The sequence below is a fragment of the Toxotes jaculatrix genome, chromosome 8 (assembly GCF_017976425.1).
Source record: "Toxotes jaculatrix isolate fToxJac2 chromosome 8, fToxJac2.pri, whole genome shotgun sequence".
Taxonomy (NCBI): domain Eukaryota; kingdom Metazoa; phylum Chordata; class Actinopteri; family Toxotidae; genus Toxotes; species Toxotes jaculatrix.
This window is the reverse complement of record NC_054401.1, coordinates 10,738,183-10,761,761: the sequence shown is the minus strand read 5'-3', so window position 1 is coordinate 10,761,761 and position 23,579 is coordinate 10,738,183. Positions and strand designations below refer to the sequence as shown.

Here is a 23,579-nt window from a genome sequence, read left to right as displayed (position 1 = left end):
TATCTTTTGTCAGGCACAGGCGAATTCTCAGCCGTAATGCTGAGCTGTAATGAGGTATGTCTGTTCTGAGAGACTAACTGTTGCAGATGTTTGCTAACAGCAGTGTAGTTCAGGCAGTACCCAAAGCAAGTCTTCACCGAACTGACAATGGCCATCGAACAAATATGCAGACCCTCTGAAAGAAAATGTGAAATTGTTAAAGCAGTGACTTGACTGAACAGCAAATGGCAAACACAGCATGTTTCAGTTGGGCCCCTCTTGCTGGGAAAAAGTGGCATTTCCTTGATTTGTAAAGACAAATGGAAGTTCTAGTCTGCTGAAACAGATAAGTTGTGTGAATCTGCTTGCACCATTATATTCGGTGTTGTAAGACATGTTGGTACAGAATTATGATGATGAATAATGTCTGTATGCATTTAATTTTCTTAAAGTACTATATTCTTTGTTTCCCATACCATGCCCATACCAAGGGGTTGTGAAACTTGGCAGAACTTTGATCGTAAGAATTAGCATGTTTTATTTTTGTTCTTTTGACTGCATGTTGGAAATGATTTTATCATATCACCCAGTTGGAAGTTAATATGGAATCTGTATTGTATGCCAGATTTGCATCCTGTCACAATATTATGAAAGGTACCCTATAATGAGCTGTAAATCCTTAAAATGTTTCCATCTCCATCCTCTTATTCCATTGCACTACACCTGCTCGAGGCTTCCCTTTTTGTTGTTGTGAACTGAACTGAACCAGCAGTGCATGCTCTTGTGATGCCTGTTGAGGCCAACCCAGCCCCACTTCTCCTTGTCAAACCAGTTCTTGCAAACGGGGGGTTATAGAGATAGATTTCCTGTTCTACTGCTGACCTCCTTCATTTCAGCTCCCCTCACTTCATTTAGTCAGTGAGTATGACTTAACTGGTTTGTTAACGAATGTACTTGTGGGCCTACTTCAAGAAAGCCTGCTTTGTTTGCTGAAGGATCTATCACTCAGAGGACAGACTGTACAGAGAAACAGCATTACAGTTTGCTGAAAAGACACTGACAATATCCTTGGAGGGAACTATCCTCTGGGTTATCATTGGCCACTATTACAACTTACAATTATCTTTTCATTAAGGAGCATTGAAAGACCAACGGTGTTGACAGTTACCACACTTAACTGACTGTATCAGGGTGCTCACTTATCACATCAACAGTCAAATCAAGGCTCGCTAAGAAATACTGAGAACTTCTCTGTAACAGAGAGGAGACTTTATATTAAATGATGGGAGCGGCGCGTGTGAAACGCCGCTTCAGTGCTGTGGTGGATGGGCCAGTGGAGGAGGAGGAGGTCATGAGGCTGGCACAGAGTGCTGCAGATACGGCTAGGGCAGGGGGGAGCCCAACGGGGTCAGGGACCCCAAGCAGCCCCTCCCCAACCCATGCCCTCAACGGCAAAGCTCTGCCTTTTCAGAGCAACACCAGCAATGCACGGAGGCAGAGTGCCATTGGAGAGTCAGTTGGGGGAGATGCAGGAGGAGAAGGCGGGGTGAGAGCAGGAGGAGAGTGCTCCGGGCTAAGGAGTGGAAGAGGCAGTAGTGGAGGAGGAAGAAGGGAAGGCCGTTCATCCTCAGACCAGGATTCACTCTCTTCCCCCTCCACTACAAGCCGCCGGCGCATCAGGCGCTCAAGCCGCCGGCCCCGACAACGCTTTGTGGGCAAGGACGGACGCTGCAACGTCACCTTCGTCAACATGAGCGAGAGGGGCCAGCGATATCTCAGTGACCTCTTCACCACCTGTGTGGACATCCGCTGGCGTTGGATGCTGGTCATCTTCACCCTCTCCTTCCTTCTCTCCTGGCTTCTCTTTGGATTTGCCTTCTGGCTCATTGCCTCTGCGCATGGGGACCTCTCCATTCGGCTTATCCCCAGCACAGGTTCCTCTCTGGGATCAGGAGAGGCTGGTTCTGGAGGAGAGTCTGATAGAGAGGCAGTTGTTGAGGAGCCATGCTTCCTCCAAGTGAACAGCTTCATGGCGGCCTTTCTATTCTCCTTGGAGACGCAGACATCCATCGGTTACGGATTCAGAAGCGTGACTGAAGAATGCCCCCTGGCGGTGGTGGCGGTCGTTTTGCAGTGCATTGTGGGCTGCATTATTGACGCCTTCATCATCGGGGCAGTCATGGCAAAGATTGCCAAGCCCAAGAAGCGCAACGAGACACTGGTGTTTTCCGAAACAGCCGTGGTGGCACTAAGGGATGGAAAACTCTGTATGATGTGGAGAGTTGGAAACCTACGCAAGAGCCACCTGGTAGAGGCTCATGTCAGAGCACAACTACTGAAGGTAAGTGGAGGAAAGATGTATAATGACCATGATTGAATAAAAAAAAAGTTCATAAAATGTGGCAATGATAAAAGAGATGAGCCCTTTCTTTGTACAGAAAAGATCACGGAACTGATCAAGTTAAAATGAAAGTAAAAAGTACCAAAAAATAGAGGTTGCTACTGTGAGAGATATCAGGAGAGGAAAAAAGGTTGCAGTAGAGAGGAAGAGAGAGCGCTGAGACCATCTGGCCTGTATTCTGTGGACCGTAGTTAATGAGAGCTTGTTTTATTTTCCCTCAGGGGTTAGGAAGATTTACCATGGATTAACTTGCCCACAGTTCTTTAACTGAGAACTATTGTCCTTTGTCATCTTATTTTCCCTTGTGTGTACTGTATCTTATGTGGGTTAGATGATTGTACTGTATGCATGTTTATGTGTAACTTACTGTCTGTCTGGTCTTATGTGAGTAGTTTTAAACATGTTTTTTTTGGGGCGGGGTGATGCCATGTGTGTACTCATGTGTGTATGCTGCCAGAGTTGGCCGGAGGGTCAAAATCAGTGTGGCACTGAGAAAATTTGATATGCCTTAATAGCATGACTATATCAAAGTTCAGACAGGGCAGATAGGATTAAGTTTGCAGGGATCAAAGAAATACAATTCTAAATACTGGAACTGGATATTGCACTATAGTAAGGGTTGGGTGAGTGATAATCCTATGCATTGGTAGTATGACTAAAGTATGACTCACATTTTTCAAATTCAGCTGAATATAATAAACAAGTACTAAGCCTTTTGGGTCAGGGCAAGAACTTTAATTTCCAGTGCTTTTCTCAGATGACCTTAGGAAATGGTGTTAAGTGTATTTAAAAAACCAAATGCCATCTTTTCTGTACAGTTTAATTTTTAATTTTTATTGTCCATTATACTTGATCATGTCCTGCATGCTTTTTGCTTTTGTTTGTTTCATATTGGAAATCATTTCTAGACTCCATTTAATATTTTCCCCACATATGAGAATCAATTTTGCAACATCTAATATGGAAAGTTTTATCCTCTAAATCGTGACTTTGTTTTACTCTCTATTCCCAACCTGCTATTAGCCAAGGGTGACACCAGAGGGAGAGTTCCTCCCACTGGACAATGTAGACATCAACGTGGGGTTTGACACTGGCACTGACCGCATCTTCTTGGTCTCACCTGTCACAATTGTCCACGAGATCAATGACGAGTCACCCTTCTTCGAGATGGACCGAAAGACACTTGAAAATGACTCTGAGTTGGAGGTAGTGGTCATACTCGAGGGAATGGTGGAGGCCACAGCCATGACAACACAGTGTCGTAGCTCCTATCTGGCTTCCGAAATCCTCTGGGGACACCGCTTTGAACCAGTGCTCTTCGAGAGGAAAGACTGCTACCAGGTTAGAAAGGAAGGATAGAGTGATACACAGGAAGGATATGGATTATTCCTTTCCCTTAATGCTACGTCTGAAATAAAGTGATATTGATTATTTTACTATAGTTGGGATGGGTGTACTTTTTGTTTCATCAAAAATGTTGGCATGCTAACATACTAAACTAAGACAGTGAACTTGGTAAATAATAACCTGTTAAACATCAGAATGTTAGCATTGTTACTATGCATGTTATCATGGTGAGGTTAGCATTTAGCTCAAAGTACCACTCTACCTAAGTACAACTTCCCAGAGCAACAAACTTTGCTGTAGACTCCCAATCTTGTTACCGTACAAATATTATGTAATTCTTGTGTTCTGCCCTTTTTCTAGGTGGACTACTCGTTCTTCCATCGGACATATGAAATCCCTAACACACCTTCTTGCAGTGCTAAAGAGCTGGCTGAGCAAAAATACATTCAAAGCTCACGCTCCTCATTCTGCTATGAGAATGAAGTGGCTCTGCAACTCGTCTCCCCGGATGATGAACCTGACCAAGACCCTGAGTGTCCCTCCCCACCGACACGAAGGCAGTCCCTGGCAGAACATCTCCACTACAACTGAACTTGTAGCAGCAGACCTGGAGGGAAAGAGAGAGGAAACTGACCCACAAGTTTAGAGGAAGTACAGGCAAAAAGAGAGGTTTAGACAGATAGGAATGAGCAAACCAAGAGAGACAAGATTAAAAGTAGATAGGACCATGATTTTGTCAGTGTCAGGATTGTTTACAGTAATTAGACAGGAGAGAAGCTCCAGAATAGGAGCAGGTTAAGAGATCCATTAGAGGTTTGCAAGATTTAGATGAGTACTATTGTATGGATTTGACAATTTTTCATAGAAATAGAAAGGAAATGGACAGATAGAAAAAGAATGTGAGGTTTGGGTCAGTCTGCTGGGGAGATGAGTTACTACACTGGCCTAGTTGTCTGATTGGCCCTGGCAATCTTTCATAATCATTGAAAACTTGTCTGCTAAGTCTCACATCTGGCTCATCACTATCACAGCACACTCATCTGGCTCTGATGCCTGACTGACAGGGTATGCAACACCACCCCCTTGTGGCTATAACCTGCAACACCACCTCCATTTTTGGGATCCTGGAGAACATTTTGACCTCTATTTTAGATGGCTTCTGGATACAATAAATGGTAGTGTACTTACTACTCAGGAATGTATTCCACTATGATGCTGACTTATCACTTTAATGTTTTATTTTCTTATGGTAAGTATGGATAGTGTGCATTTTGTGATACTATGACCTTGGGGTGGCTGTTGAAAAGTTGAGTTTTAGGCTTGGCTGCTTTTAGAGCCAAAGCAAGCAACAGAAACATGGAGAAACAGCTGAAAACTTGCAGCGGGTTTGAGCAGTTTCTGTCCCATGTAATGTACTGGATGTTGTTTGTTTTTTGGCTTTTTTCTACATGTCATGCAAACAGTGTTCTTTGATTGTGACATTCGCTTTATTTAATCTACCATTTTGTGTTGCGTTTATTGCCATGAGGTCAGAGGAAGCATTGTAGTGTTAGTCATATTCGCTGCAGTGATACATGATGACAGATGAAGGTGGCTGTGTCCAGACCAGCTAATCACCATACTTTTTTTCTTGCACTACTACCTTTTCATGTTCTCTTTTTCTAAACCACACTGTATTGTTTTTCTCTGTTACTTTTGGAGTCTAGTAATTAGTGACTGCACTATAACATTATAATCTTTGTGTCTTGGCACTTGGTTGAGTTTTGATGTTTTGGACTGAATCTAAGGCAGAAGGAACTGCTCTCATTACTGCTCACTCTCTGTAAATGCACCCGAGGCCTGCAGGCACCTCCAACATCACTAGAACAGTACTGAGTTAAAATGAGTGGATGAGGTCTTATGATGGTAACGTAATCAAGGAGTGACTTTGTTTCTACATTTCTGAGAGTAGAAGAACTGTCTATCATCCTCACAAATTGATGAGGATCAAACTGGAAACTAGATGACATTCATGGAAAATTGCTCTATATTTTTTGTGCCCATAAAATCATGTGACACCCTCCTAATTCTAATGTGTTACTGTTGGTTTCTCTCACAAAATGTGGGAACAGTCTTGTGGGTGGTGCCTTCATAAAACAATTGCAACTGGCCCTTCATCTGCATCAGTTTATTTCAAATGTGCTTAAATCTTATTTTTGTTGTATGTATTTGCATAATGCTATTTATGCAAGTGTTTTTCACACACCCCAACATTTGCAGTATGTTGACAAAATGTTTATGCAAATAGTTACTGTGAATCTGCTCAGTGACTGAGTAGTATACAACCATGCACTGATAACAGAAGTTTTTAGCTGAATTATAAGATAGACTATGTAATTGTTGAACTCTCTGAAATGTTCTCATTTATTTTAGATTCTGTAACATTTACAGTACATTTTGCCACCTGAGTATTTGATTACAGATGGTGTTGGTAAAAGAGGGACGGAGTGTCAGGAATACACCTTGATAAGTTGACCAATAATCAGCCTGTCCTACGCACAACCTAGGAACTTGTTCTTTTTACTGTGCACTAAAGTAATACAGTATATGGAGACTAATATCACTGATGAAGCTCTACAACAGCACAGTAGTGTTGCTGGATCAGCACAGGTTAACCTCAAAGCATCAGTCGCAGTGTTTCATTTGAGTTATTGAAAAGATATTCTGCGGTAACCTCAGGGGGTTGAAGCATTGATGACATATTATCTATTACAATTAATGTTAATGCAGTTCTGTGTTTGTGTCTTCGCTTACACTTCTCCTTTATGGCTACCATGTTCTATTTATAGGCTGCACGGTGGGTCATGTTTTTCACCCTGCCTCCACTTCCATGAAATGTAACTTGAACTTATAGCACCATCACTTTAACCATGATAGCGCTTTTTAAACACCCCAGAAAGAAACAGACAGGTGTATTATTTGGTAATTTCACTGGTTGCTTAGGATTCACTACTCTCAGTAAACATACTACATTTTAAAAAATCAATGTGTTTATAATACACATAGTGTAAAATACATAGTATACTGTAATACTTATTACATTTTTAATAAATTAGTGAGATGGAAGCAATAAATGCTGTACCTACCTTTCCTTGGTTACTTTTCTAAAGTAAAGGGAAACCTCTCTGCTCCGAAGTTGGGATGTAATTTCAGAGCTGTCTCAGGCACAGAGCACTTCCAAGTGAAAATTAACTGTGTTGTAGAGCAAATAAAACAGGGACTGAATTGCGATTATTGGTTGATTCTTTATTTATCCTCTTTGTAGCCCTCCTTGCAGCTCATGCTGTAAGTCTATAGGACTCTTTTTGATGCAAAACAAATGACCAAATCTTGTTTTTCACAGAAGGTAGTGCAAGAAATATCGATGTTTTCTACATTTACACATCCTCTTGGAATCTAAAAATAACTGTTGTTTATGTATTTGTTTGTTTATTTTTATTCTCCTGTTTCTCCGTCTTAACTGGCCCTCTACTTGTGACATGCTGAAAAGAACAAAAATCTGCTAATTGTGTCGTAAAATCTGTTGCCAAGATATACGTAAAATAATTATGACCACATTTACCAAGATTATACATTTACTTAAATGTATAGTTTTATCTGACAAAATAACAGTAATTATTATTCACTGGTTATATGTTTAGTGCAGTAAATGTATTTTTCTGTATAGGAAATTATATATGCCACATTAACATTTCATAAGTTTTTAGCTATGACTCCTATGTGATATTTACATTGGTGTAAAAACTAGCCCCGGAACCCTGGTACCTCGGGTACACGGGTTCAGTCGGATTTTCTGGGATGATCTGAATCACGCGCCTGGAGTCAGATCATTCCAAGTAAACCGCGGGTTGTGTTTGCTCGGGGAATCAAGAAAATCCGATCCCAGATCAGTGTCTGCGGACACTCGCCGACACAGACGTGGTAAACAAAGGGCGCGCAAATTTCCCTACTCTAGCGCGAGAGTGCCGCACAGCCACCTGCTGCAGCACTCCCATTGGCTGTTTACCACGCCAGTCACAGTTCTCCCCGCCTCTTGTCACTTATCATTGGTTATTGGCGGAGATAGCTGCTCTGCCTCTAACACCATTCGTCGCCGCACCCGTTTCATGCCAGTTTTGGGGCGGAAAACTCTCGTCGTATTCATGAGGCGGGTCTGGTGCTCGGTTGTAGATTTTGATTGGAGTCTTTTCTCTCTGAGGCCCGTCTAAGAACCGTCTTCTCGAACCCGGTTGGTCCTCTGGCAGGAAGCTCTTCTCCGGGGCTGAAGCCGCCGCCTTGCCCTCACTGCTCTCCGTCTGTTTTATTCTCAGTGTGTGCGGCTTCACTGAGAGAGCGGTGCAATGATAAAAGCCGCATATGCGGTAGGCTATACACCTATCAGGCAGGAAAATACCCAAGAAACAGCCTCATCCCGGTTCTCCTCGCACCACAGCCTTATCCACGACTCAGAGCGGAACCTGAAGGTGAGAGATTTAATTGCCTTTACCCTAATCCAACTGGTAAATAGCCGGTGTAATATCCTGAACGTATCATATTTCAGAGGAGCTGGCTAACCTCGCTTGGTTAGTCTAAATGCGGTGGCATAACGCCTAAAATGAAACGGTGGTCAGACTAGAGGCGTTTATACCGGCTTGATCTTTATGGACGCCTTCGAGGACCTGAAGTCTGGCCAAGGGAAACTGTGTCTGTCCAGTGGCCTTATTATAAAAGATTTCGACCCATATAATTATAAGGTATAGGCCTTCTGAGGGATTTGTGTAAAATATATTAACAACAACAACAACAATAATATTATCGATAGTAATAAAACCTACCTATTATTTTCAGTGATAATTACTCGGTTTTGGGGCTGCCACATGTATGTGGTTCACAGGCTCAGTTAAAGGCTGGGGCCCATGTGATTGTTCATGTCTTATGTTGAAGGTGTGGTTGGCTTCGTCAGTTTTTGTGCTGGAGCTACAATCTTAAAATGCAGGTAATTTATAGGGGTCACGCCGCAGCTGTACCGCTCTGCAGCAGCACTGTGATTATTATAGCCAGTGGCTTAATAATGTCACCTCCGCTTACTGTCCGCTAAAGTCCGCCGATGTCACAATATCATCACCGAGGCAATGCCACTTCGCATCAAAGCTGAAGAAAAAGGCGTTTCCAGCCTCTCCTGCCCATTTCACACACGCACAATCACGCGCAGGCACCCACGCTAATTACACACACACACACACACACACACACGTATACATAGATACAAGCACGTACATATACACACACAGAGCACAGGACCCCCCGCAGTGAATGACCTCAGTTCAAACTCAGGAGGTATTGTCTGTGGGCTGCTGCTGAGTGTTCAGGGTGTTGCTATGGAGGAGAGCAGTCAGATTTTGGCAACTCCAGCTGCTGCAGGACGAGTTTGCTGGTCAGTCCAGGCTGTACTGCGACAACCTGTGAGGTCTCTGTCTATGTGTATGTGTGTGTGTGTGTGTGTACAGACTTTGCTTTAGGGGAATCACTGGCATTGATGGGACTCAGCAGCACCAAACACTGCAACTGTATGTTTGATGAGTAAAGATCTCTTATACGATCATTGTTAAAGATGATTTAGAAATGATATTGAGTTGTATGGAGACAAAGGAATCACATATGCTAATACGGCAGATAGTGGGTTATATATGGCTATGATAGGACAAGGCTGGCAATATTTTTTATTTTTCGTGTGGTCATCAAATCCTGTAAAAAGACCAAAACAAATAATGAATTGATCATATTAACAAGTATTGTCTATGTAGCCCAGGCCTGTTAAAGCTCATCCCCCTGTGCCATAGACCTTCACTGTTGACCAAAATCTATTAAAAGCACATCAGTGAGCCACGCTGTTGCACTGGGTGACATATTCCTTCATTACCATGAGCACAGTACCGCTGTAGATTATTCTCATGTCCCGAATACACTTTCCAGGTGAGGTAAATACTCAGTAGAGCAACAAATAGCAAGAATAGTTTCAAACAAATGCCACTGTTTGAGCAGCATTTGCCAAAAGCTACAGTGCTCAGCTATTTGCGAAAATTACTGGTCAAAACTATGTATTTGTGACCTGCTTTTGATGGTTTACATCTTCAGAACAAATGGGCTTGGGACTGAGTGTCACAGAAAAATCAGAAATTATTGTGAGTTGGACCAACTCATTGTTAGTTTTAGTCTCTCTGTGGGATTTGAGAAAAATACATTTTAATAAAGATACCAGCCTTTAAGAACAGACGCACAGCAGTTGTATGCCACAGAGGGATCAACATAGTTTCCACACTGACTTGCTGGGTGGTGGCGACTTCTTTTGTCAACATCTTTACTCCACACCCAGAGTCATATTAGAGTAACAGGTATGGTGACGGCAGGGTTGGGGACCGGACTCTGTCATGAACAGACAGAGAGGAAAAAACTGAGACTCTGATGCATAGCAGGAATCAGGACTGATGACATACCTGCTGAGGCATGGAGACGCCTAATAGTCAACACAAACACCATGCAAGTCGGTACAATAGCCTTCCTGTCTGCTCAAAGCTGACAGTCACACTCAAGCTTGTTTCATCCCCTATAGTCACTCACGAAGACCTTGTGTCATCTCATTCCTCCATACCTCCTAGTTTTGATCATTCTGTTGTAAAGCTCCATTACGTAGGTTTAGTAATCAGAAAATTAGTTCATCAGCATTTCTCAATTTCTTCAAAACATTCTTCATTCCTAAATTGTAACTATCCATCTTGAGAAAAGATTGCCACATGAAAGGGAGGGGTTTAAGGCTCATGGATTTCGATAAAACACCACTTAGAACAACTTTCAATATCCTACAAAATATGTCAAGATACAGAAGCCTGAAATTTATGTGCTTTAATATCAATAATGGATTTTTTTTTTTACCATTAATGATTAATCTCTTACTGTGCACATCCACGAAAAGACTCCCTTTAACAGCTTTGTGAACGTTAATGGTCCTGCGCTAACATTATGGGAGTTCATGTAATTACCAGTTTCCAACTTGTAAATACCGTTCACGTCAACAGCCAAGATGGGATTTTTCTGAACCTTCCGGTATATCTGACTTGATGCTAAATAAAATCAAGGGCCTGTGAGAGCAATGAAACGTGGGTGCATTGTAGAAGCCAGAGTCTGTCACTGAAGGGAATTAAACCTAGTGTGGCAATTTCCATAGACAGTATTTTTCTTTTCCTATTTTCCTATGCAACAAACTGCAGGGGTTGTCTGATGGTTGTAGTAATGCTTGCATGTCATAAACACGGGAATACATCCCATCTGAACAGCAGTCACTGGTAAATGGTCAGTTTGGGTCATCCTGGTTAGGGCAGCATCTACTTGTCATCCCTACTGCCCTCAGTGGAAAGTTTTACTGTCACAAGTTTTCTCTCTCTTCACCAAGTCAACTTTTCTCACAGAATCTTAGTTGTCAGAGCAAATCTAGAAACATCCTGTTATAGTATTTACAGTCGCTCTGACTGAAGATTGCTTTATGTTTCAGAGTAGTAACCACTTCCAGTTACAGTCATCTCCTCTCTCACATGATACCAGCCCCTAAGGCGATTCAGCATTTTGGCTCCACTGTGTCCACTGGTTCTCAGAGAGTCCTGTGGCCTGTAATGGAAGGATGCTTCATTTTCTTTCGGTTAACAATAGATTCAGTCCAGTCCGATCCTCTCTCCTCACTGCTATCCCACCCTTTTCCTTTGCCCTCGCCATCCCTCCCCCTCTCACTGTCATGTCAGTTTACTCAGTCGATTGATGCAGCTCGCTGTTCCTCCATTCCTTCACCCCTCCACCCACCAATCTTTCTGCCTTTCTTCCATCCCTGTCCTCTCCTTGATTTGCTGTGTCTTTCAATTAGGCCATCCCTGGCCTAATCTCAGCTAGATATAGCCTGCATGCTACTTGCGTGCTACTACTGCTCTTCCTATATGTGTGGGTGGGTGCCAATGAAGTGTATGTCTGTAATGCTTTGACGCAGAATCATGTCAGTGTCACTGTCTGACAGTCCTTTACATCATCCATGGCGTTCCAGTTTTCAGCCTCCCACAAGAGAGTAGAAAAGGAGTGAAATTGCTCAATGCAGACTAACTTTTTATTGTCCCCCTTTTTTCCTCCTCTCTTCTTTCCTCGCTCAGTGCCAGTAGTACCATGTCCAGGCCAACGGGGGGCGGTGCCAACGATGTCACCCGCTTCCTGTCATCGGGGGCGGCGCCAGGGTCTCCCACCTCCAACTCCATGTTCTCCGCTGCCAGCCAGGCCGACTGGGCAGCCAAGAGGCTGGTGTGGGTGCCATCAGAGAAGCATGGCTTTGAGGTAAGCTGGTGCTGTCCTCTCAGAGGAGAAATGGATGACCTTATGGCTTTTGTTTCCAACAAGCACCAACATCTACTTGAGAACACAAAGGGTGTAAAGAGATTAAACAAGTTGAAACTCAGGGTTAAATGCTGTATAATTTTACAACTTGTTTTCACATCTCTTTTTCTCACAATCTGACGATTAATTCTTTGGTAAATGATTAGCCCCGGGTATGTGCCTTCCACTCAAGGTGTGTCACAGGTGGGGCAATGCAGTACAGGGTATGTGTCTGTCCGTATGTGTGTGTTATCAAATTTATGAGTTTTCTTATCCCCATGACAATGCCCTATTTTTTATGCTTTCCTTCGTACTGTTAGATACTTTAATAGGCCTAACACATTAAGGCCTAATGACTATCACAAGGCCATTGTCCTAATATTAATTAGTTCCACTTTGCCTTGGTATTTGCATAATACACATTTCAAGTTTTCATTGGTGCATACTGTAGAATGTGACATATGAATTCGATGTCCTATCTCTGAGTCTCTCTCTCTCTGCTGGACTGGTTTCATAGAGAGCTCTATGAATAGAACAATACTCTCCTTCAGCCTCCTAATGTTAAAGAGGCCGTTGCAAGACACTGACTTCATTTTACACTCATGATCTGAGAATGGCACTGTTGGACAAACACACACACACCCACACACACGCGCGCGTGCGCACACGCACACACATTCATATTCTATGCACCCACATAAACACACATGAAGACACGCACACTTTCATCCGGTTTAATATTCTGAGTTTGTAGTTCACTCTGTGACTAATATACACCCACATGCACACAAACACGGACACACACATACAGTATTTTCTGTGTTTTGCATATCAAGTAGCAGGGAGAATAAAGTGTGGCAAAGCAGCGTCCTGTGACCTGGTCAGACCCTGAATTTACTACTTCCTGTCCAACAAGCACGAGACCAGCAAGACAAAGGAGGTCCTCTCCTCTGTTTTCTGTAACCATCTGTATTTGCCCGTTGTCAAATACAATGACACTCATACTCTCACTAACAGAGATTCTGTCAGTGAGAGTTTCACCAATATAGTTTCAATGTTTGTTTCATTATAAATGAAAAGGACTGGACCAGAGTTTTTTATGTGTTTTAACCCAAAATTACAAATTGCAATATTCCAAAGCAAACTGAAACTAATGGCTTCTAGTTTTTAGCTTCTATTCATTATACTGTCTGTATTATTTTTAGTCTCTCACTTTCATTACAGGCAAGGACTGCTATAAAAGCTTTTTGTTGTTGGTAGATCAAAAGAAAATGCAACATCCACCTTTTCTGACTCCTGAGAGGATTTGAAGCTGCCAACCATCTTTTAAGTGCAAGATATTTTAAACATTAAAATCACGTTATTCTTTTCAAGACAGATTTTTATGTATTGATTTTTCTGACAGCCTATCTCATGAATGCATTTCTATTTGGCACCCGACCGTGAAATCTTAACAGTAAATGCAGAGACATGATGGTCACTGTGGTGGATTACCTTTCTCAAGCAAATTTAAACTGCTAACTGATTTTCGCACTCGTCCTTTATCTCCCATGTTTTCTTTGTTAAATCTCTCGGTGTGTTTCTACCCTCAGTCGGCCAGTATTCGGGAGGAGCGTGGCGATGAGGTGGAAGTTGAGCTTACAGACAGCCAGCGGAAATTGACGCTGTCCAGGGAGGAGGTCCAGCGGATGAACCCTCCTCGCTTCAGTAAAGTGGAGGACATGGCCGACCTCACCTGCCTCAACGAAGCCTCTGTGCTGCACAACCTGAGAGAGAGATACTACTCTGGTTTGATCTATGTGAGTGCACAAAACAGTGGCTGTGTGAGATAATGAACACATTCACAGTATAAAACTAACAGTACACCTGTATACACACACACATGCATGCATGAGCACAACATACAGTCTGTGAAGTCATGTGCATGCATGTGTTAGCAGCTAGCTGTGTAACTGATATGGGTCAGTAAGAGAGGTGAGGAGTCAGTTTACAAAGTTGCTCCTGTGTGAGTGGTGGCAGTGGGGGCATCTCTGGTTACTGTTGCAGAAAACGGGGGAGTTCAAAGAAGAGAAATGAGTGAACAGGAGGAGTGAGTGAACGGGATAGATAGGAAGTCATAGTGATACAAGCCAATGATAAATGCCATACCCAGGAAGCATAGATTGTAATATGTGCAATTAAAGTAGAATAATGTATAGGCAATTAAATGCAGCTGCTTGTTAATGGGATGAATGATAGCGCTGTGGCTGAGAGGAAAGATTAAGAGATGGACAGAGAGGGGCAGGGATGGATTGTTGTAATAGCTTAGAGAGGCGTATCACAACATGAGATAAGAGATAAGTGGTTTTGTAATCATTCATGACTTTCACTACAGTTGGAGGAAATTATGAGGACATTAATGATTGGGTGTGGCTGGACACAGCATTTTGATGAGTCACACTTATCATAAACAAATGATACATTTTGAATCTTATAAAATGTTGCACGTAACAACGAATCTGTTGTGGGTGTGTGTTTGTGTATTTTATGAGTGGGTGATGCACACATGAATCTTTTTTTATTGTCATTGTGGGTATTTATGTATGTTTTATTGTTACGTATGTTACATGTGTAGTTCGTGTGTCATTTTAGTGGCTGAAATTGTATCCTTCGTCCTCCATCCAATCCATCCTACTGACAATTCTCTTGTGATCATTAGCTTAGCCCCGAATGTTCAAATAAGGTGTTCTGTTTACCCGTTCCACAATAATTAATCAGGAAGAATGGTGCCAAGCTGCATGATATATTGAATCCAGAAAAAGACTTACAAAATGCCAACACGTTCCAACAGAACTAAAAGTAAATGAGACCGTTGTATTTGGCCTGAAATGATATCCTAATTAATGTACTGAATATAATGTCATGTGTGTTTTTCCAGACATATTCAGGATTGTTCTGCGTGGTGGTCAACCCTTATAAGAACCTGCCCATCTACACAGAGTCCATCGTGGAGATGTACCGGGGCAAAAAACGCCATGAGATGCCTCCGCACATCTATGCCATATCAGAGGCTGCCTATCGCAGCATGCTACAAGGTACTTGACACTGTCAGTGACTAACAGTCGGTGGCCTTGACTAACTTTGACACTGTAGCTAGCCCTATCAGCTCAGCTGGCCTGGAATGTGGTACTGAATCTCTTCTATGATCTTTGACCACTAAGCCACACCATGAACACTGTTTGAAGGTGTGGTATATTCTTAACCCCCGGCTTTATCAAAAGCTTTAAAAACGAAAACAAATAGTTAAGATGGTATTTTTTGCAACCGAGATTTCCAGGTGTGGCACTCTATTTAATGAACAGTACGTGTAGACATAATGAGATAATTCAGTTTTTTTGTGGTAATGATAGTAACCACATATTATACTAGTTACAACAATGCAGGACAGGCATTTTATAGGTCCTACCTGTCACTTTGAGTTCATGAAATTCCCAGTAACAATTTAAAAACAGTTAAGGGTCGATTGAGCAATGTCTCTGCCTCAGGGTGTCTTCCAGAGATAACAGGACATGACAGATGAGGCTCTGTGTCTATGTATTTGCCACCCCCCCTCCTCCAGTCCCCCTCAGGGCAGCTTGTAGGTGTGTTACCACAGTGATTGAACCTGTAGGACCAGTATGAATTCTTCCAGACTGAACTCGTGGGAAACTTAAAAGCAGATACAAGCAATGTTGCAAACAATGTCCACCCATTGACATCCAGAGTCGTGTGGTCTGGCAGCCTGGAGAGACCAGTTCAGCTGGTGACCTGCTTCTCTCTACAGTACTAATTAGTGAAGCAGTGATTGACGTGCCAAGAGTCAGAGCACAGTCAGGGATTTAAGTTTAAACCTCCATCTCTGCATTCATATAATGTATTAAACATCAAAATGTGAGGTGTGAGGTCTGTCTATCTATCTATCTATCTATCTTTTTGTAGTTTCGTGTTTTCATCTTACTCATCTTTAGCCTGTTATTGTTGAATATTCGTGTCATATATTGAGCAAGTAATGTACACAATGTCATTTCACTCAAGCAGTATGACTTCACACTGTTTTTTCTTTCACAGACAGAGAAGATCAGTCAATCCTCTGCACGTGAGTAGTCTGCATTAGGAATCCAGTGTTTCTGTGTGCGTGTGCGTGTGTGTGTGTGTGTGTGTGTGTGTGTGTGTTCGTGTTCTTTGTAATTTGCCATGAGGAAAATCTCTGTAGGGGTCACATTGAGAGTATCTGCCTGTGTCTTCTGTGCTTTCATGTGTTTTATTTTATGCGTGTTAGTTCCTGCATGTTTATATGTACGTGTGTCAGATTTCAAGCAAATATGGACCAAAGTGTGTTTTTTTCAACAAGCCAAACAGGAAACATGAGAAGAGAGAAAGAGTGATAACATGCTACCAGAATCAAACCAAGGATTTTGTGATAACACTAACAGTAGATAGTCTTTGTCTTAAGCACTGAGACCCCAGGAAACAGCCCCCTAAAAAGGTGGATGATTCCAAATAATTTCTTGGCCATCTTCATATGTGGTTTGTGGTGTATTGCAAATCAGACTCTTGGTCATGTGACCCACAGAAATGAAACTGTAAGCACAGATTCCTCTACTGCTCCCATACACATCTTCCCAAGCTGCTGATACAGCTACAGCTTTGCCTTTTAGCACCTTTTGGCCATGTTTAGTAACTTTCATGTGTTCTTGTTTTGAATATATAAAATGTGTTGCTGATATTCATAGTTCATGTGGAATATTCACATGATGGTATTTGTCGTTTTACTGTATGTTGTAAATGTAAACATGCAGATGCAGGGCTGACTACTGTTTATACTGATGTTCAATATGAGCCATTTTTAAATGCGAGTTCAGAGCCACAAGTCAGAACTGAGCACATAGGCTCCCGTCTGTCTCTACCCATCATTTGTCTGCCTACCTGAGGGTCTCCCATCTGTGTCTCTGTCTTCCTGCCAGACTCTTCCTGTCATTGTTAAGAATTCCACTTTAGGTTAATCTTAAATCAGTTTCGAAGTATATTTGGGACGAGGTGTCTGCTTCTTTTAGATCTTTTACAGCTGCTATTTTTGCTCTGTTCTCCTTCATTCTTCTCCAAGAGCAACAACACTGACGCAGCCTGTATCCTCCACAACTGCTTTCTGTTTAGACCTGTGGCTTTGAATGCACTGCATGAGCTCTATATTTATTGGTGTGATGACTGTGTGTTTGGACACTTGTTCCTGTGTGTTCCCTCTTTAAAATGCTTATATGTACCACTCATAATTTAGACCATATGTGTTTGAGGTGGACCATTTTGTGAAGAGAATGGTATTTATTGTGTAAATGCGTGTTCCTTACTTGGTTTTGTATGCACGTGTATATTCCAGTGGTGAGTCCGGAGCTGGGAAAACAGAGAACACTAAAAAAGTCATCCAGTATTTGGCTCACGTTGCCTCCTCCCATAAGAGTGGCACTCTGGGAAGGAACAAGGAAGCTGTGCAGGTATGTCACAGTAAGGACTGACACCACAGAAGTAAAAATGAAAGAAGAGTAACTGGATAAACAATATACAAAGAGAAGAAGGGCCTTCTTGGAACATTAAGAATGAAATTGGAGATGAAAAACAGGAAAGATGGAGAAGGTGAAGTGTTCAGGGAAACAGATAAAAGAGAGGAGAAAGGAATATAAAGTAGGATGACACTGTAGGAAGCTAAGTAGAGGATAAGCGAAACTGTTCATATCACTTAATGCACAGGAAACAGAAACATTAGTAAACACTTGAAGGGAACATTGAATTAGTAAATCACCAGTGCAGTACTGCTTTAAATTAACAGTGTTGTTCCTCTTGGTCACTGCAGTTCTTCTGTGTTTGATATGTGTTGTCATGATATTCCAGATCCTTCACATATTCATTCACTTTGCAGTATTTTTTTTACCGATCATGCTTATAGAATATATAGATAAACATTTTGAGTCGGAGTACTGGATGTGCATCTTGCCTCTGGTCTCCGTGTCTGTACTTGGAGTATGGACAAGAGAGTGGTATCAATCTTCTCTGTTCTCTGTGTCATGGTAAAAAAGGGGGGGAAAAAAGCATATTTCCCAAAAACAATTGTTTTATTATAGTATGGCCTACCTCTGTTGCAGTGTTTTCACTGGTGATTTCATTAGTTCAAAGTTGCTGCTCTCTGCAACCTGTGTTGCTTCCTGAACCCAATCACAATTTACTGAACCCTCATCACATCACTTTTCTGTTTATTTATCATATTATTATCTATTCATACTGACTGATGTTATAAATACAGAATGTCATGTGTTCTCCTGAAGGTGCAATTAAGTTTATCTTTTCTCGCCTTGGAGTGGGTTTTCTCTGTTACAGATGTGTTTTTTCTCTGCATTATTCCTCACCTTCCTTCCTTCCAGCACTTGTTTCCCTTCATTCGTTTCTCTCTGCATTGTCCTTCTCTCTTTCCTGCATGTTCAGATGGATGGCTCTAGGTCCTTAACAAGAGGCAGTACTATGGTGAACAGGGTGAGTTTCCTCTGTCCTTCCCTTTGCTTTTCTCCGCTCCTCTTTTCTCCTTTAATGGACTCCACAATGATTCTGACTAACTCAACTGAGTAACCTCAAACCTTTAAACCTTCACTACTGATGCGGCTCCTCATAACAGTCAAGCCTTGTACTGTACAGTATATTTGGTTTTGCTTTTTTGTACTCCTTTGTTTGTGTTATTGTTGTCTTATTTGTCTTTTTTTTGTTTGTTTATCCCATTCATATGTTCACCTATCCGCCCATTCTCCTCCCTCCTAAAACTTCATTTTTTTCCACAATTCGCCAGACTGTACAATATGTGAGTATGAAAGTATTTAGACTTGGGGTTTATTTGTTGGGGATCAGAGTTTGTAGAAATGGAACTAAAGCTAATATGATTCATCTTATCATGTAAAGAGAATCATATCTCCTGTGCATATTTCTTTTCTCTCTGACTGGTAACTGAAGAAAACCTGGCTTTCAGGGTCTCTAGTTTTTTTTCTCTTTGTCTGGTGATACCCAGTGGGCTTGGGGTTGGCTTCCCACTCCCACTGACTTGTAAATGCCACCGCTATTTGTTGAACTGTGAGACATTTCTCCTGTAGAGATGGTTTTGATCACATGGACTGGACAGTCTGTGTCAATGCAGTTGAATGAATGCAAACTTGGGTTTGGGAGTGGGCGTAGCTGTGTTGTCACAGCCATCCGTGCGTGTGTGTGCGCGTGTGTTTGTGTAGCAATTGAACAAGTGTGCACACTTAAATATGAGGTTTGGTCAATGTGTGCAGTGTACACATTGTTTAATGTGTGTTTTTCCTCTGTAAAAACTGCTGGCTTTTTGCTCCGTGTGTATTTGTGTGTGTCTGCTTTCGGTGGTGGCTGGCTGACATTCCTTGCCAGTTTTTACAGTATAGCCGCCTCCTGTAGCTACAGTAACTCCCTTGATACTCATCACTGACTGCTGCTGTTGCCGCTGCTGCTGCTGCACTGGCAATGCGTCAGCTGCAGTAATGCATTGCAGCTATGTAGCGTGTGTATGATACTAGTACCTAAAGCTGCAGCTTCCCTCTGCCCTCACTGCTCTACAACAGTGGTTCTCAACTGACTCATGTTAGTTAGTTTCAGGAGATTGCCTTTTAATAAGAGATGATTAGAGATTAAATTTTAACACACATGATTGATGCCCTTATTATTGATTGCTTAACTCAAGAGGGCTCTATGACTTTTAATGATGTTGAGAATCATTTGTTCCTGGGTCTGGCAATGGTGTGTATTGTGTGGATGTTATTTTGGGCCCTAAAATGCACCAGCTTGTGTCACTGCTCAAGGATGAGTCACTTTTTTTTTTTGTTTGTTTGTTTGTTTGTTTGTTTTACGTAACAGATCAGTGGTTTATTCAAAGAGAGCAGGCTGAAATGGTGCATTTTAGCAGATAGTCCCTATGGAAGTCTTTTGTTGAGGCTCTTGTCTCTGTAGTATTATGAAGCTTACTTGATGTCTCCTGTGTGTCTCAGGGCGAGCTTGAGAGACAGCTGCTGCAGGCCAACCCCATACTGGAGGCCTTCGGCAACGCAAAGACCGTCAAGAACGACAACTCTTCTAGATTTGTAAGACCTGTCTAGATTTATTTGTTTGTCCTTAGCTCCTGAAATGTCTTATGTCAGTATCATCAGTTTGAACAACTTGACCACTTCTCCTCCTTTTTCAGGGTAAATTCATCCGCATTAATTTTGATGTGGCGGGCTACATTGTTGGTGCCAACATTGAGACCTGTATCCTTTTACATGTCTTTTGACAGATTAATAGAAACCCCTGGTCTCTGGATAAGCATAGATCGGGGGAAGGATTTGAGTGCTGTCTGAAACTTGACTTGTCACACTTTCATTGTTCATTGGTAAAAATATGTGAAATTAATTTTTTCTTTAAAGTTTAAATATCCTACTCTCTAAAGGTAAATTCACAACTATTTTTTAAATTAGTTTTATGATAATAAACTGCACTATTATGCCATTTTTGGTTGTAAATGGCCATGACATATAAATCTAGACCTCCTTGAAAAGTCTCGGGCCACCCGTCAGGCCAAAGATGAGAGGACGTTCCACATCTTTTACCAGTTGTTGTGTGGAGCTTCAGAGGAAACAAGAGGTGAGCAAAAAGACGCAGGTCAAGAGTGACGTACTGCTCGGTGGTCTAGTAATTTATCACTGTCCTAAACAATATCCAAGTAATTTTTACTTAAATCTCTCTGTTTCCTCTTTTGTCTTCTCTTCCTTAGCGGACCTGCTCTTAGGAACTGCTGACGAGTACCGCTTTCTCAGTGGAGGCTCCATCCCTGTTCCTGGTCAGAGCGATTCAGAGAATTTTACCCAGACCATGGACTCTATGGCCATAATGGGCTTCACCCCTGAAGAGTTGATGTGTAAGACAGAGGATGATAACAGAGGGGGAAAAAGAGAGTGAATAGTTTGCTTCTTGTCTATTTCATCCTTGCTATAAATCACCTTCCCTCTCCCTGTTCGACCTCTTCTCAGCCATGCTGAAGGTGATCTCCTCTGTGCTCCAGTTTGGGAATATTTCCTTCATGAAGGAGAAGAACCAGGACCAGGCCTCCATGCCTGATAACACAGCTGCTCAGAAACTGTGCCATCTGCTGGGCATCAATGTGCTGGAGTTCACTCGGGCCATCCTCACTCCCAGGATCAAAGTAGGTCGCGAGTATGTGCAGAAGGCTCAGACTAAAGAACAGGTAAGATTTTATAAGCATAGACATTTGTACTCATACAGATAAACAGACGTGCCCCTGTGGAGTGCAGCTAACTGTGCTTCCATCTTCTTTTAGGCTGACTTTGCTGTGGAGGCCTTGGCAAAGGCCACATATGAGCGTCTGTTCAGATGGTTGGTGCACAGGATCAACAGAGCTCTGGACCGCAGACAGAGACAGGGAGCCTCCTTCATAGGGATCCTTGACATCGCTGGATTTGAGATCTTCCAGGTTCGTTCATGTGATGATGTTTGTAATTTTGTTTCTCTGATGTGTAAACGCCTATAAAAAAACATGTTTGGCCAGATTTTTTTAAGAGGCACGTTTAAAGTCAGAACTAGTGTTTAAACTAGGTTGTGATCAATATTAGTTTAGGGCATGTATAGGGGTCATTTATGAGTGTGTTTCATCGTTTACATTACATGATTTGATGAATTATTGAATCTTTGTTTGCTTTGTTTAATCCCTCTTCTGCAGCTAAACTCCTTTGAGCAGCTGTGTATCAACTACACCAACGAGAAGCTGCAGCAGCTCTTCAACCACACCATGTTCATCCTGGAGCAGGAGGAGTACCAGCGGGAGGGCATCGAGTGGAACTTCATTGACTTTGGCCTGGACTTACAGCCCTGCATTGACCTCATTGAGAGACCGGTACATACACAGAGAAACACAGTGTGTTTTTTTTAAACACACTGTTTAAAATGATAAATTCCACATTTCACTCACAATGAATTTTTCTCTGGCTTTGTCAGGCCCACCCACCTGGTGTTCTGGCCCTGCTGGATGAAGAGTGCTGGTTCCCTCGAGCGACAGACCGCTCATTTGTGGAGAAGCTGTCTGCTGAGCAAGGCAGCCATCCAAAATTCTTCAAATCAAAGCAGCCACGTGGGGAAGCTGACTTCTCCATCATTCACTATGCTGGAAAGGTATCCCCCTTTTTTTTTTTGGCTAATTCCATACTTACCATATTTGCATTCAAATGAACCACTTAGCAAAAAGGCACATCTCACCTTTTGTGTCCCCTGTCTGGCCTCCCCACTCTTAGGTGGACTATAAGGCAGATGATTGGTTGGTGAAGAACATGGATCCTCTGAACGACAACGTGGCATCTCTCCTCCACCAGTCATCAGATCATTTTGTCTCTGAGCTCTGGAAGGAGGGTGAGGCTGATTTACACATTAATTCACAATGTGTGCAATGGAAAAAATGACGACAATGTTCTTTTAACTGTATTTTTTAAGCGCTTCTGGTGCAAATTGTACTAACTTGGTTGCATTTCTTTCTCTTCTCCTTCTCTATTATGCAACTACACTATCTTTCTGATGTCCTTTACTTTCGGCCCATCTCTCTGTGCTTCTTCCTTCTTGTTCTCTCCTGTGTTTGCTTTGCTCTTTTCCCTCGCCCTCCTGTTCTTTTCTCTTGCCTCTCCACTAATTCGGTGCTCACTTGGACTCCTTCTCTCCTTCCCTCTTATCTTTCTCCCTGTCCTTTCCTTCTTTCCTGCATTAGATATTCAAACTCTTCCCCGTGTATACTTCTTTGACTCCTATGCCACACTACAGGCTAATGGCTCCGACAGTAGGTTTTTCTCCTCCTCTGTGTGTCACACTCACATTCCTCACTCCCTTCTCTGATATTCTATTGTTTTCTGTCTGCCCAGTTTTTGATTGTAGTGTGTAGTCTGTAGTGTTTTTTTGTGTAATTTTTGTTTCCTTTTTTAGTTGATATTTGTGCTGTGGTGTCATGAACTGTTAAATATTGTCAATTCTTTTAGCATATTGCCACTGTGATGTTAGCTCAGTTGCTCTCTTTCTGCTCTTTAAACAAGTTTTTGGCTTTTAGTGACAGTGTTGTGCTTGTGTGGTGTAGCTTTTTTCCATTTACACAGAAGTAGTTCACTGTGCTTTTGTAGAAAGTTGAGTGTCAAGGTAGCAGCATGCCTTTGATCATAAAATCCAAATTCAGCATCACATAAGAGTTGTGCTGCACTATACTGACACAAAAAAAAACACCACTGAAAGAACCAAACCAAACCAACCATGTGCAAGCACAAATGTGATCCTGAATCAGCTCTAATGGTGCAGCAACATATCGGCATACTAAAATTTAAATATGTTTAAATAATAACTTCAG

At 42.1% G+C, this 23,579-nt stretch overlaps 2 protein-coding genes across 3 annotated transcripts in view; both read left to right on the top strand.

The window, feature by feature from the left end:
- Positions 1-835: 835 nt before the first annotated feature.
- kcnj14 (potassium inwardly rectifying channel subfamily J member 14) lies at positions 836-4,797 on the top strand. The gene is made up of 3 exons (XM_041044562.1): positions 836-2,320; positions 3,404-3,721; positions 4,088-4,797. The coding sequence occupies exons 1-3, from the start codon at positions 1,259-1,261 to the stop codon at positions 4,316-4,318; spliced, it is 1,611 nt and encodes a 536-aa protein (XP_040900496.1). The 5' UTR covers positions 836-1,258; the 3' UTR covers positions 4,319-4,797.
- A 3,297-nt stretch (positions 4,798-8,094) lies between these two features.
- The window catches only part of myh14 (myosin, heavy chain 14, non-muscle), a 29,061-nt gene continuing 13,576 nt past the window's right edge, over positions 8,095-23,579 (top strand). Inside the window, exons 1-18 of one of the 2 annotated variants that reach the window (XM_041044540.1) lie at positions 8,095-8,229; positions 11,932-12,109; positions 13,741-13,947; positions 15,066-15,222; positions 16,235-16,262; positions 17,541-17,655; positions 18,638-18,685; positions 18,993-19,004; positions 20,200-20,292; positions 20,394-20,457; positions 20,732-20,830; positions 20,961-21,104; positions 21,217-21,431; positions 21,525-21,677; positions 21,924-22,097; positions 22,199-22,372; positions 22,492-22,606; positions 22,956-23,024. In XM_041044540.1, coding sequence (XP_040900474.1) covers positions 11,945-12,109; positions 13,741-13,947; positions 15,066-15,222; positions 16,235-16,262; positions 17,541-17,655; positions 18,638-18,685; positions 18,993-19,004; positions 20,200-20,292; positions 20,394-20,457; positions 20,732-20,830; positions 20,961-21,104; positions 21,217-21,431; positions 21,525-21,677; positions 21,924-22,097; positions 22,199-22,372; positions 22,492-22,606; positions 22,956-23,024 — 2,032 coding nt within the window. In that variant the 5' untranslated portion in view covers positions 8,095-8,229; positions 11,932-11,944. The remainder of the gene's footprint in view (positions 8,230-11,931; positions 12,110-13,740; positions 13,948-15,065; positions 15,223-16,234; positions 16,263-17,540; positions 17,656-18,637; positions 18,686-18,992; positions 19,005-20,199; positions 20,293-20,393; positions 20,458-20,731; positions 20,831-20,960; positions 21,105-21,216; positions 21,432-21,524; positions 21,678-21,923; positions 22,098-22,198; positions 22,373-22,491; positions 22,607-22,955; positions 23,025-23,579) is intronic. The other variant, XM_041044542.1, reaches the window with a different exon arrangement.